Consider the following 13,949-nt stretch of genomic DNA (forward strand, 5'->3'; position numbering starts at 1 on the left):
CGTCATTAAAATTTTGATCCCTGAAGTCCATACTGAGGTACACTTAATTACAGTTCCTGTTTGTCTGAATGGAATTCTAGTAGATTACAGTACTACTGCAACCTAGTTCCATATTTTAACTGGAACATAAATTAGTAAATTACTTTATTTCAAAACAAGTTAGGTATTACTTTGAGAAATATATATAATTTTTTACCTTACCTTTGTAAATGTAGCACTTTTACCCTGAGCAGAAGCTTTAGCTGTTGCCTGGAGCTGCTTGCACATAGAGATGAGTTTTTCAGCCTCCAACAGAAGCAAGGGCTTGTCATCATCACGTACCTGGTATGTCATCCAGGAAGACAAAATAAATCAGTGTTAAAGACTCCAACATCAAGTTAAGGGAGAAGACAGCACAAGCAACTTCTAAGCAGTACCACTGATGCCATAAGATACATCACCTGATCAGAAAGAGTATGAAGAGCTGAAGCAAGCTTTGTGCCCTCTGTGGCAAAAATCTGAAAGAAGAAGAAAGCATGTAACAAAATGAATCACAACAGAAAGTAAGGCTTTTTTCCTCCTGGTTTAATAGTGTGCTTTTAAGTAAAAAGGTAGCAGGAAATACTTTAATAATTGTATACGTCTACAATTCACAAGTCAGCAGTTTACAGTGACTTCTGAAATAACAAGTTACACTACAAACTGCCATCCTCACAGAAAAGCACCCTTTCCCTTTACATATAACAAAACCCCCAACTTCCAATTATTTTTTGCACCGTGTCAGCTCACAAGTGTTTTGTGATTACACCTGGCCTCTTTGCTTATTGTCCTTTCAAAGGTAACCAGTCTCCTGTTACACATATGCATGGATCCTGAAAATAGCATTCCACATCCCTTCATTTGGGCCCTTCTGTTTGCATTGTGCAAGTTTTTACATCTTCTTTCTTTCCCATGAAAATCCTGCTGCTCAGACTAGGATTTAGTATCTGTTAACACTACCAGGCTGAGTGACACAACAAATACTACAGAGGTGTTGAAGTCCACTCTATTTGCCATAATGCCAGTTTGCTATCCCTCCTCCTAGCTGGAATCTATCAATGTAATGATCCTGTCTGAAGCTACTACTGGAACACTGGGAAGTTCATTTTCAGAATATGTATCAGAGTTAGGCTGCTCAAAGTCTACAGCTGCCAGTCAATTCATGTACTTCATGTAAGGAATCAGACACTGAAGTTCCTGTTTGGCTTCACTCAGAGTGTCTATGTCCTATGTCCTATTTTGTCAAAAATACATTACCTCTGCCTGATGAAATAAATCTTGAGTAGTTTTCAGAAGTCCTTCTCCTCTGTGAGAAATAACAAAAGCAGAAGATGTGCCATTTATAGACTGCACATTATTTTGCTTGCTACTTAAAAAAATTACAGTCTCACCACTGAACATTTTACAAGTTCACACCAGTGAACTGTAAATATCAGTCTTTTAGAAGATACTAAACACAACTACCTACAAGAACTGACTTAAAAAATACTACACAAACACCTCAGTAGCTACAGCACTGTTGGGGAATTAACAATGGCTCAGTTCTCATAAGCTGAACAAGACTAGAAATCCACAACTCTGGCATAGTATTATTGGGCTAGTAGGCAACAAAAAAAAAAAATCTCAACTCTGGTAAAATAAACCCCAAGCAAACCTAAATTCTTCAAGTAAGAAAGCTGACATTGCACTAGCAAGTTTCAGATAAACACTTTTCAGTACAAGGATCATTAGTTCTCATCTACAGTTATATCTCATCTACAGGTATATACTTTTGCTTTAATTCCCCTAATTTTCAAAGTATTTATGAACATAATTTTTAAATATTTTCCCTACCCAAGAGATATTTAAATAGATGTCCTCCAACGAAACAAATGTTAAGCCCTTTAAAAATAAAGTGGGGTTTAAAATTAGGGGTTTTTTAAACAGTTTAGAAATATGCAAAAGTTTATAAAGCCTACAGACAGAATAAAGTTCCTTTCTAAAACGGTCCCAATTATTATGCTCTGAAAATGAAAATTTGTTCTTTCTTATAAGCCCTCTTAATGCTTCTTTCCACCAAAACTTGCCATGTGTACTGTAATTACCTGGTAAATAAATACATGGAGTAGGCCATACTTGACATGCCTTGTCCATGCTGCACAATCTCATTCTCCTGATCTTCCCATTTCTCTGTCTCAGAGTCCACATCAGATGTTAGCAGATGCAATTCCAATCCAAGTTTTGCAATTTTTGCCTGTTCCTGTAAATGGCAAGCATATTCATGGCACTTAAAAACACATTTTTCAGACAAGATAAAAATATGAAAGGAGTTTTTTTACTAAAATGATGCCATCTTACCTCAGTATCTAGTTTGACTGGCTTTAATGCTTTCAGATTTGCATTATGCTTCTGTTTCAAACAAAAAATAATATTTTTAAATAAAAGGAATTGGTAATAATTTTACTTGCGAATCTTAAAGAGGTAGCTCTATATTCAGAGAAAGGCTTAGCAGGAGAGTTCCAGAGGTTCAAACTTCTCAGCAGAAACTGAGAACCTGTTCTGATCTGTCTGTCCTGAAATGGCAGGTGCAGATGCCCTGAAATTGCAAGGAAAAGACCTCTTCCACAGTTATCAGGCTCTACTTCCTAATGCAGTACAGTCTCTTCCCTTTACCCTGTAAATTCTCAATAATACTCAGGACTAAACAGTCTTAACTCCTGCACTGATTTTTCTATCTGTGATGGTACTGATATAACAGGGATGCTGATCTGGTTAATAGCAAGCTGACACAGGCTACAACCCATACGAATGCTGGTGTGAGGAGGCAGCCCATTATTCTATGGAGAAGCAGCTGTAAGCAAATACTGACACTGATCTTTTAATGGGTTTTCCTTCTTTTTTTTTAAGTCATGAACTATCCAAAATATACATCTGGCTGCAAGCCAAATATTAGCTCATATTAAACAATAATTAGTGGTACTGATGTGAGTGAAAAGTACTGGTAAGGCAGTACTTACAAACTGCATGACACACTTAGGCAGTAATTTATAATTTATTTCATAATTATTTGGTGTTCTTGGCTTTAATTTCATGTGCTGGTGCTGTCACTGTGGAAAGCCAGCAAAATGACCAGATGTGGGAAGCACAGTCCACATTTAGACACCACTGGACTGCAGAGGAGCAGTACAAAGTTGGTCTCATAACTTGGAGAGGTGTGAGGCACAGGAGGAAGCTGGATAATCTCAGTGCCCAGCTCAGAGTCTTGTCTGAGATTCTGAAACACTCTGAAAAAAACCTGCTGCTATTCATTTGTGGGAGTACTTGGGCAAATTAGGTTCAGTAATGCATGCAGGAAAGAAAAAAAAACCAACCAAGAAACAACACTGTTCATTCTGAACAGCATCAGAAATGAGATTCTGGTCCCATTTCCATTTCTCACTTCAAGAATCTGAGCAAAACTACTCATACTGAAGTTCCTAGTCCAATTTAGTGCTCAGTTTAACTTTCTGCCATTTCTCTTTTCCCAATTCCAAAAATGTTTAAATATTCTGAATCTTATGAATGTCTACCCAGATTAGACACTGCAATTCTGCCTATGTATTAGAAATGCTGATCTCATATTGAAACATTTAGCACAAAGGACTGAACTCTTAATTGTGATTTGACTATACTGCATATTAGAAATGCAATTTCAGAAATGCCGTTTTCAAGGCAGTGTCTTAAAAAAGAAAGGAAGACAAAACCAAACCAGATTTGTTTGTAAACACCAATTCTGGTCTAGAAGGTATGGCAAATATTTAAGCTGCAGAGTCAAGGAAGGGTATTCAAGAAAACCAGCACTGGTTACAGGAAGCTCAGAATTTTTTTTGCAGTTTTCTCCACTCTAGTGTTCCCTTGCATTATTTTAATAGTACTATTATTAAAAGTCAGATCAGTACATACGTTATTCTGCTTCTAAAACCTGATTCAACACTTTAAGCTATAGAGAAAAAATATGCATTAAGTACACTCATGAATCATCACTGCTGTTCTGGTCCGCACCTAGACAGCGTGGTCTAGGGTGCCACTCATTACCAGCAACCAGCACAGTGGCAATTAAACAGATGTAACAAAATATGTGATCTAATTAGATTGGCAGGAACAGTGTGGCCTCTGTGCAGGGACAGCGTGGGTGTCAGCCAGGCACAGCAGATCTGTGGTGGCAGCACGAGGAGGAGAGGCTCTGCTGAGAGGAACAGCACTGGGAAGAGAGGCAATTCCAAAGCTCAGAGCATCAGCTAGGCAAAGAAATCATTCTGTGAAGAAACTCTGGTGTCTTGTGGATGCAATCTACATTTCCTATCTACTTTCAAACTCCCCACAATGTTAAGTATCTTGCAAAACTCACAAAGAAGGCAGCAAGCTTTCAAACAATACAAAGCAGAACTGTTTACATGCTGACCACAAAATTTGTATTAAATATTTTTAAAAAGATATGAATCAGTGGGACTCTGACTTCAAAGATTTAATCTCTAAATTATGACGTCCAGAAGTTATGTGTCTTAGTCAAACTGGTAAGGGACAGAAACCCTATCCAAAGTTTCAGTATTTAATTCCCTACCTGTGAAGTTCACCCATGCTCATGCAGCCTAACATATTCTATTTAAATCCACAGATAGGCTTTATAAAACTTTTTTATAAATATTGGATTTATAAAGCTTTTATCTTTTCATTAAGAGTCAGAAGTTGTATTGTGTTTGAAGCTGTAGAATTGCACAACAGAAGACATGGAGACAGAGGACCATTGCAAACCCAAATTCCTCTACAGGTTAAGGGAAAAAAGCAAGGAGAGAAAGAAACAACACTGTACCTTTTGAGACCATTCTTTCCCTTCTTCCTACCCATGGAAAGATTCAGTTCACAGCAAGTAAATCAAATGACTGATTACATGACACTATCAAGATTTAGGACGCTTCCTAACACACAGATGCTCTCAGGAACAGTGTAATATCAATTATAATCAGCTCAAGATATTAAATACCTCACACCTAAAAACTGGGTATTTAGTGTTAACTTTTTTCTCTACATTAAACACACTTAAGATCAAGGAAAGAAACAAGAGCCCATTATTTAAAAAGGCTACAACAGGCTCGAACATGAACCCTTGTTCCAAATAGGTTAACTCAGGCTACAAAGTGAAGTCTTGGCAGTATGATTTATTTTTTGCTTTAATTTTCAGTATATTGCAGCATATTCCTACTGTTTTAATAGCAACAATGCACTTTTTAATTATACAGCATGAAAGTAGATTATGTGGTAAAAAATTAATGAACAAGAATTAAAGTTTATGTACAATCAAAGTGATTAAAGCACATAACATAAATAGTTACATTTGTCTTCAGTCTGCTTATTATTCACTTAATAAATTGACAAACTTTGATATTTTACTGTCAGCCATCCAGTCATGATGCATGTTACCAAGATATTGTTAGGTCCCTATTGAGTTGTGACAGGGAAAGAAATCAAATAGAACAGCAGATACAGAGTAAACACAACAAACCCCAAAGCAACTTACCCCTGGTCTGGGCAGCGATAGGTAGACACGCTTCTCTCCTATGAAGAACACACAGGTTTATACCAAATTTATATAAAGATTTTAATCAGTGGGATCAAATGCCTTGCTTCATCCTTCCTTAAATTGCAGTATTATAAAAGCAAATTACTTACCTGTAATTCCTCCTCTCTGAATACTGCAGAAGATCCTCTGTCTCATGCTTTCAGAGACAGGCCAAGAGCTCTGTACTGCTCAGATTTTAGCAACTGGCAATTAAGAAAGCTTCTCTGAATATTTCTCTCAGTAATTTTTCTAGTCTCCTGCATGTAGTTCACAAGGAAAGTAAAGCAACTCTCTCCAATGACTCAGTAGCTACATTCACTCATTTTGTCGCAAAATACAGAATTGTAGCAAAATACAAAATTGTAGCTCTGTGTATGGCTTTTCTCGGCATGGGTTGAATGGTCTGAAATTTGGAGTAGACAGTGCTGCTAGTGAGAAATACATAGGCAGGTTTTCCTAAGTAATGCAAATAAAACTCTCATGTTGTACTATAGGTATCCCACGTGTGCTGTGTTTTATGAAGAAGGAAGTTCTACAGCATTTAACACACTTATTGAATTGTTTCTTGGATTGCCAGGAGCCTACAATATTCCAAATCTGAGCAAAATAAATTAAGGAAAAAAAAAATCCTTTTTGGGTGTTACCTAAAAGTTGGTAAGACTTTATTTTCAAGAAGAAATACTGCCTGGGCTGACAGCCTAAGATTAGAGTTTCAATTACCAGAAGATATAATAGTCTATGAAGGCTTGCATTTGTTACAATTGATTCAGTTGCTACAATTGCTAATTCCTCCTCTCGTATCAGCTCCTAGAGAAATTCCATTCTGAGTCCTCAGAAGACAGTTCTTTTGTGCATTCAGGATTTTTTGAAAGCATGCCCTTTATCTCCTGACACACCAAGAAGATCATAATCTCTGTATCTAGGCAACTGACTCCTACAATGTTAGGATGCCAACAAGTGTCCTTCAACCCTCTTGAAAAATAGGAAAAATGGAACCGTCCTTCCTAAAATCACTTTTTCCTTCCGCTATGCAGTTTTGCAAAAGATGAATGAGCTAACAGGGCACAAGCTGCATAACCATTTTTTTTTCAGAATGCAGTGTTATTCAGATATTAATTGCCCAAACATGTATCCAAGCAAGATTTCTCCCTAAAGACCAATACAAATTATGAGAAGTCATTTACAACATCCTATACATCAAAACATCAGCTAAAGGGCATGTAAGACATACCAAGAACAAAAGTGAACTTGCAATTTTAAATGCTGCAGCATAAAAGAACTCCTTGGAGCTATGTAAAAACATGTTGCATCTTGTTAAAAAGTTCAAACACAGAAAGCTTTGACATAACAAATGGAGTAAAAATGCTCACCACAATGACAGTACTTGCACACACAAGGCGGGCATTCAGAATTATAGAAACCAAGTGGAAAGTGGTGGCAAAGAGAAGAAAATAAAAATTGCCTTTGCTCTTCTAGTAATTCCCATTATTTGGCTTAGCAAGGTTTTCTTGCTCACCATATTCAAAAAGAAGAAAGATCTAACTATTTATTTCTTGAACATTTTAAAAAACCCTAAATATCATAAAATACGCATACAAAAAACACACTTCACCAGACCAAGACCTTTCAAAGGAGCAGATCAACTCAGGTCAGAGATAATCCTCCTTAACCAGAAAATACTTAATTCCATCAGTGCAATCACAACTTTGATTTGATTCCATTAACAGAATACACATATGTAATTTTTTATGTAGGTTTTTTTTATTTTCTTAGTTTGTGTGTCAGATCTTTGCTATTATATCAAGAGGCTTTTTTCACCACATGATGGTCTTCTTTGTATTTTACTCTGCCTTTGTTTTTTCTTTTTTAATTTTTTTTCACTTAAAATTAATTTTCATTATTTCATTCTCCATCTTCCAATTTTCTGCTTTTTACTAGCTCCAATCCTGGTTTTCCCTCCATAATATCCATATTTCAACTTTCAATTCCCACTTTTGATGCCATTTCTCTGAGAGTATGGCAGCATGCCTGCTTCACTCTTCTTCCTAGAATTTGAGCTTCCTAATTCTGATCTGTATCACCTATTCATCACCTACAGCCCTTCAGAAATCTCATGGTCATTCAACTCCTCTCAAATTAAGTGGGCAAAACAGAAGAGGAGAGCACAGAAGTATGTTATCTTCAGGAACTGTCTCTCATTTCTTACCCCTGTTACAAAGCAGCAAATCAGAGGATCATTTATTTATATTCTTCTCCATGTTCAACCCAAAACATTAGAAAAAAGAGCTTGGCTGACATCCAGCAGCTTGGATTGATGAAAGGTGCTTTTGTCAGGTGGTTCATCTCAAAGTGCAAGGGCCTCAGAGTTAAGCATCAAATGGAAATGAACCAAACAATCCCTCTGTGGGCAGAATCAAACTTCCCATGCCTGGCAGGAGAGAAGGGTTACCCTCTCGAGGAGCCTGTCACCCTCCTCATCCCAGCCTGGACACACCAACATGTTATGGAGAACAGGCCTCCTCACCACTGGATTAAAAGGTGGTTTAGGATTGAGCAAAAGAAGGACAACTCTACCTTGCTGAACAATTCTGCACAGCACATGAATATTTCCAAAATAAAAATGAGGGTTACTGAGCTGCTCTGTGCTCACCAACCTCCCCCACCCCATCGTGCCTGTGAATCCTGCAACCCTGGAGAAGCCCTTTTCAATTCGGGCATGATGTTCTGGTATAATTTCATTAAAATTGAGTAAAATATTGTTTCCCATTCAAGCTAAATCCAGCTCCTCCCACATGCATTTGGAGCCTCAGCATGAGAAATACCTCATTGTATGTTATTGAAAAAAACACTGGATAAGGAGCTGTGCAATTGCTCGTAAAAATAAAGAAATGAGTATAAACAATGTGAATCTAGTGTAATCCGAAAAATGCTTCTTTTATTTGATGTGTCCAGCACATTTAGTCACCATTCAATTTTTGCATCTTAAGCTGTATTCTGAACTCTCTAACAAACCCAAACATTTAAATTGGTAGTACAAAAATACAAGATTTTAAACTGAGAAGAAAAAAAAATATACCTCTTACTGTAATTCCATCTCTTGTTACATACAGTCACAATTTTACTACGAATAAAGCACTTGATACATTTTAGTCTGTAAAATAAAGACACTTTTACCAACCTCAACATTAAGACAAGTGTCATGAATTACAGGAAGAATAAAGCCTTATCAAATATTGTGAAACTCCATTGTGTTTGGAGGCAAAAGTTTTGTGAGTGCCACTCCTATAATCTCTTAGCAAGTAAATATGTTCATTTCATTTATTTACTGGATCACCAGTTGTGTTTTCTCAGAGAAGAAAAATATTGGAAGTAACAAAAAGTAACTTCAGGGGATTTTCTGGTAGAAAAAAGGTGGGTGAGAGTTTTCCCCTCCTTTTTTTTTAATGACAAGAGTCACTCTGAACAAGAGAAAACAAACAAACAAAACCAGATTAGCCCACAATAGAGAGGAAAACTTTGTAGAAAACAGGTGGATATAAGAGACCAAATTACTTCTAAGGGCATAATTGGTGGCTACTATGAAACAATCCAGATTCAAAGGAAAGTCTCTAACTAGGCTGGGCAATGTGGCAAGGAAAATGGAGATTTCTTAACAGTGTTTTGCCAAAAAAAGATCTAACGCACCCAAGGCCACAGAGAGAACACAGGCAATGCTTTGTATCTTACCAGTGGTGGTATCAGAACACTTTGTTCTGAAAAAACAGACTGAGGAAATGAGAGCCACTAACAAAGAACACACTTGTGTGGCTATGCCAAACAAGAGCAGTCTTCACTGCATCACTCATGATGGCCTCCAACCTGCTGAGAAACACCTACCCATTCTCCCTCCTTCAAGCAAGGACATTGGGTTGCCCTTGTGAAATCATGCTTTAAAGAAAGTGGAAAACACCACTTATGGAAAATGTGTTATCTGCTATCAGCAGTCCCAAGAGAAAGCTATTAACTACAGAGGAGGCTGGGCATCTGACATCAAGAACAATTTGTTTGGAGAGCCAAGGATATGCTTTGCTGTGGCTGCATGATTCTCATCCTATTATTTTTAGATACAATAATATCTCTCTATATATATGTATGCACACACACAGATATAAATATATAAAAAGGTTATCATTCAACCTTGCCAGACCATTGTATGAATACAAAAAAAAAAATCAGATGCTGCATGATCAGCCCTAAAGATTCCAAATTTATTCTAACAAATTAACAATAGCATAATAGCATAATTTAAGTTTCATTTTATAAAATATTCTCTTTAAGGAAAGTGAGTTTGACCCTGGCTCCCAAAACAAACAAAAAAGTCTGCTGAGAGTTAAAAGGCCCATAAACAGGCTCTCTGCATCTATCTCTGTGGTATTTCAGACCAAGGTAGAAGAACAGCTGGGATAACAATCATGTTTTTCTCAGAAGTCTCAAACTGCCAATAACTTGAAGTACACACAATTACCCACTCAGAATTTCAACATATGTTTTCTTTTTACAAGTCTTGAGGCTCAGACACACACTCATTCACCAACCAGCAATTTAATATATTACACCCCATGATTGGCTGCTACTGTGCTCAAAATGCTGGCAGTAAAGAACTGCTCACACAAAAAATCAAGAACAGAAATTTAAACTACAAAATCAAGTCGGAAAGTGAAAAGAGGTCTCAATAGCAAGATGAAGTATTGTATCATTGCTAAAGTGTCATCTAACCTGAATAAGGATTGACATTTTCTGTATCTTAGACACAAAAATTTAAGTGCCTGTATTTAGCTAAATCTAAGCTTTCGAACCTGAGCAATTTCCTTAAAAATACAAGACATTCAGTATTATTATATATTACATTCTATCTGTATGCAATTATATCTTAGAGACGGAAACAAAGACATAGCTATAAGAAGTGTGACAGGCTACACTAAAGACATAATCTGAAAGAAAATTATGTGGTATAAAAGTGAAAACCAAAATACTTCCATTTTAAAGGTAAATTACCCTATGCTAAAAGTAGACACAGAATTTTTTTCCTTAAGATTCCAAGCTTTTCTTCTACATGTTGTACAAATACCAATAAACTTACCAACCAGAGAAAATATCCCAAGATTGTGCAGAGTCGTCAGAAATTCCATCCAGGAGAAAGGACAGCAGTTTAAAAATCAAATAACTACATTCACTACATTATGAAGTGAATACAAGGCAAGCTGACAGTATAGAACATATATGTATATATGTATTTTCCACAAATACAGGACATTAATTAAACATGTCAGAATTCAAATTGTATCTTGACTGTCATGAATTGATGATATGTCCAAGACAAAACAAGGGGTGGGTGAAAGCCCTACCACTCCTTGTATTTAGACACTGCTGGCAAAGAGCTGTGTCAAACATTTTTGTGTCCTTTGAATGATTCCATTTGATTTTGATAGAACTAATCCCAGTGCAGAAAATTAAATATAGCTAATCTTATGTAAATCAGGCCTTTAAATATTTGGTTGCTTTTACTTGAAAAAATCCAATAAGCAGCCTGATTTGACATCTATACAAACCCAACATATTTGTGTATCACTACCTAGATCCCACAGGATGTGGAATTGTTCACTGCACTCCACTCTTAAGAAAACAGAATTTCCTAAATCACACTTAAAATACTTAGATTTGAAGTGACATTTTTCTATTTCTACACTGCCTTCTTACCTCTTCTTCCTTCAAACACATCGTTGATTTCTCTTAACAATAGAGACATGTCACTCAGTTGAGACTCCCAGGCCTCACAGAACACCTCAAGATTTTCTTTTGCAATCTTGCTAGATGGATGCAATGCCAGGGTTTCTGCAGCAGAAATTATCTGGACAAAGAACAAAGCATTTGCTCCTGTAAGTCCTAGTACATAGTGTTCCACATGAATTCACAAATGCCTCCCCAGGCAAAACACAGAATTAAACTGCTACTATTATGTCTTTGTAGTGTATTCATCTGACAACTGCAGGCTTGATGACCTTTCTTGTGCTTTCTTTTAGCTCCCACCCAGCATTAGAGCAAAATTCCTTCTTAGAAATGAATGCTTGGAACAGGTAAACATTAGGTCTCCTAAAAATTCACACAAGTAATTTTTATTGATTTATGTATAGTGGAAGAGGCCAGTTAAAAGCTGAACATACCTGTGGGCCAGTGACCTGAAAGGTGTCCTCTGCATGTATGCAAGTTATCTCCAGGGGCTCAGTTCCAGAAACGTGCCTCAGTAAGCGACACATCTGAATTATTTAAAGAAAATGAAAAGAATTGTAAAAAATGTGCAACTATTAGTAGTGACAAAAGGTGTACCTACAAAAATAAGGTGTACAAACAAATACAAAGTTATTGACTGTCCTTTCAAATATTTACTGGGGACTGCACAGCTGGGTGCTTCTCAGGGAGAATTAATAATAAAAATGGGGCTAAATCCTGACTTGAAAGGTGTGGAAAGCCACAGAGAGAAAGGAAAGCCTTAATAACTAAATTAAATTTAAACAAAAACAAAGGAAAGCCTTAATAACTAAATTAAATTAAAACAAAAACAATTTCACATATTTATGACTGAATAAAACTGAAAGTTAACACACACATATAGAACTTGGAAAAACTGTAGAATAAATAACTTTAGCAGAACAGGCTTATTCAGCAATAAGCAACCATGTGGAAAATTTAGGCTTTCATCATCCAATGGACTAAATTATCTTTGAGCAAATCAGTGTCAAATTAGTTTAGGGAAGTAATACTGTTTCCTTCATCTTTTTTTTTTAGGAAGTTTAAGTGTGAACTTTGGGTTGAAAGGAACATGGAAGTTTTCAGATCAAAAGGAATTTCTAAGACAGAGACAGCACATATGAAACTTATTGCACATCATCAGACATGCTGCAAGGTCTCACACACAAGCACTATTTAACCTTCTGGTTATGCCTGAAAAGAAAAATTTTATGTCTCACTAGAACATTAAATAGCCACAGATCAAGGGGGCATTAAAGTTGAAATTAAAAATTCAAAGCATTGTTCCGCCAGTCCTGGAAGTTCAAGGATGCTGCTTCTGCATATTCATAGTTCTGGAAGGAATCGTCAAGCCCTGTATATCACAATTTTTTAGAAATGAGTACTGGATACCATGCAAGTACAGCTGCTGGCATCACTGTATTTCAGATCAAAGTGATCTATATTTTTATGTCTCCTGCTGGCATAGATGCCTCTGCTCATCTGTGAGAGAGACAGCAACAAGGTACACGTGTTTGACATCCCCTCCCCACACTGCTTTTCACAAAGGAGGAAGATTTTCAGTGGCCCTCTTGACTAATCTTCAAAAAAAAAAAATCAAACTCACTGCATTAAGAAACTTAACTGTGTATCTCCAGCATTCTTGTATACCTGGATTCAGCTATTGCTGGATGCCTGCTGCTTGAAAGAAAGGGGTGATAATTTCCTCTTGGACCTAGAAACTTACTTTTAAAATTAATATTTTAGGACAAATGTCTACATACAGATTGAGTCTAGATCCATGAGGAGAATTGGGCACAAATGTAAATCCCTTCTACAACATGCCACAGTGACGTATCTGGCTCAGACCCTGACAAGAACAATCCAAAATTCAACAGCATATTAGGAAAATAAAATAAAACTGCAAAAACACAGACCAAAGCCTTCCTAAATAACAGCCTGATGCAAATCCAGCCACTCATTTTCTAAGTGCTCTATACAATGAAAGCAGGTGTGAACTCACCTCAACAAGCTGTTCTTTCTGCTCTGATAGCTTGCAAGTATATTCAGCTACAGCTTCAAGATTTCCTTCTACTCCTGTGATTTTTAATGCTTTGAGAACCATATGATCTGTATGGTATTTTAGAAGATCTGCTGCCAGAGATGTAGCTGCACTGTGGACCTTGAATAGCATTAAAAGGAGAGATAAACCATGGAACAGAAAAAAAATCTATCCAGTACCAAGTCAAACAAGCTTAAGAGACAGAATAATTTTTCAAGAAGCAAAAACTTTCCTGGCATGAAAGCTCATATACAGCTTGCTTATTATCTGGAGTTTTAGTTCTTCAATTACTATTCAAAGATAAAATCCACTGCAATAAAAAAAAAAAAAACAAAAAGACAAAAAACTTCACAACCAAATATGGAGAGAAACAAAAGAGCAGCTGGGTAAAATAATGCCATGAAGTTATCACACCACTGCTTTCTGATTATGTTACAGCTGGGGAAAACCCAGGCGCATGAATCTGGTTGTGGGTCACCAAGTTCGGCATAAGCAAAGCACAACAGCCATTCCACTTCCCCTAAAGAACAC

General features: G+C 36.7%; 1 protein-coding gene across 1 annotated transcript in view; it reads right to left on the minus strand.

The window, feature by feature from the left end:
• The window catches only part of CTNNAL1 (catenin alpha like 1), a gene marked incomplete at its 3' end in the record, with an annotated part of 56,276 nt that overhangs the window by 1,414 nt on the left and 40,913 nt on the right, over positions 1–13,949 (minus strand). Inside the window, exons 9-17 of the mRNA XM_084211914.1 lie at positions 13,380–13,538; positions 11,794–11,886; positions 11,330–11,480; positions 5,552–5,589; positions 2,356–2,406; positions 2,103–2,257; positions 1,276–1,324; positions 441–497; positions 202–321 (exon numbers count right to left, since the gene is read on the minus strand). Of these exons, the coding sequence (XP_084068040.1) occupies positions 202–321; positions 441–497; positions 1,276–1,324; positions 2,103–2,257; positions 2,356–2,406; positions 5,552–5,589; positions 11,330–11,480; positions 11,794–11,886; positions 13,380–13,538 (873 nt within the window). The remainder of the gene's footprint in view (positions 1–201; positions 322–440; positions 498–1,275; positions 1,325–2,102; positions 2,258–2,355; positions 2,407–5,551; positions 5,590–11,329; positions 11,481–11,793; positions 11,887–13,379; positions 13,539–13,949) is intronic.

This window comes from Fringilla coelebs (assembly GCF_963513975.1).
Source record: "Fringilla coelebs genome assembly, chromosome: 1".
Lineage (NCBI taxonomy): Eukaryota > Metazoa > Chordata > Aves > Passeriformes > Fringillidae > Fringilla > Fringilla coelebs.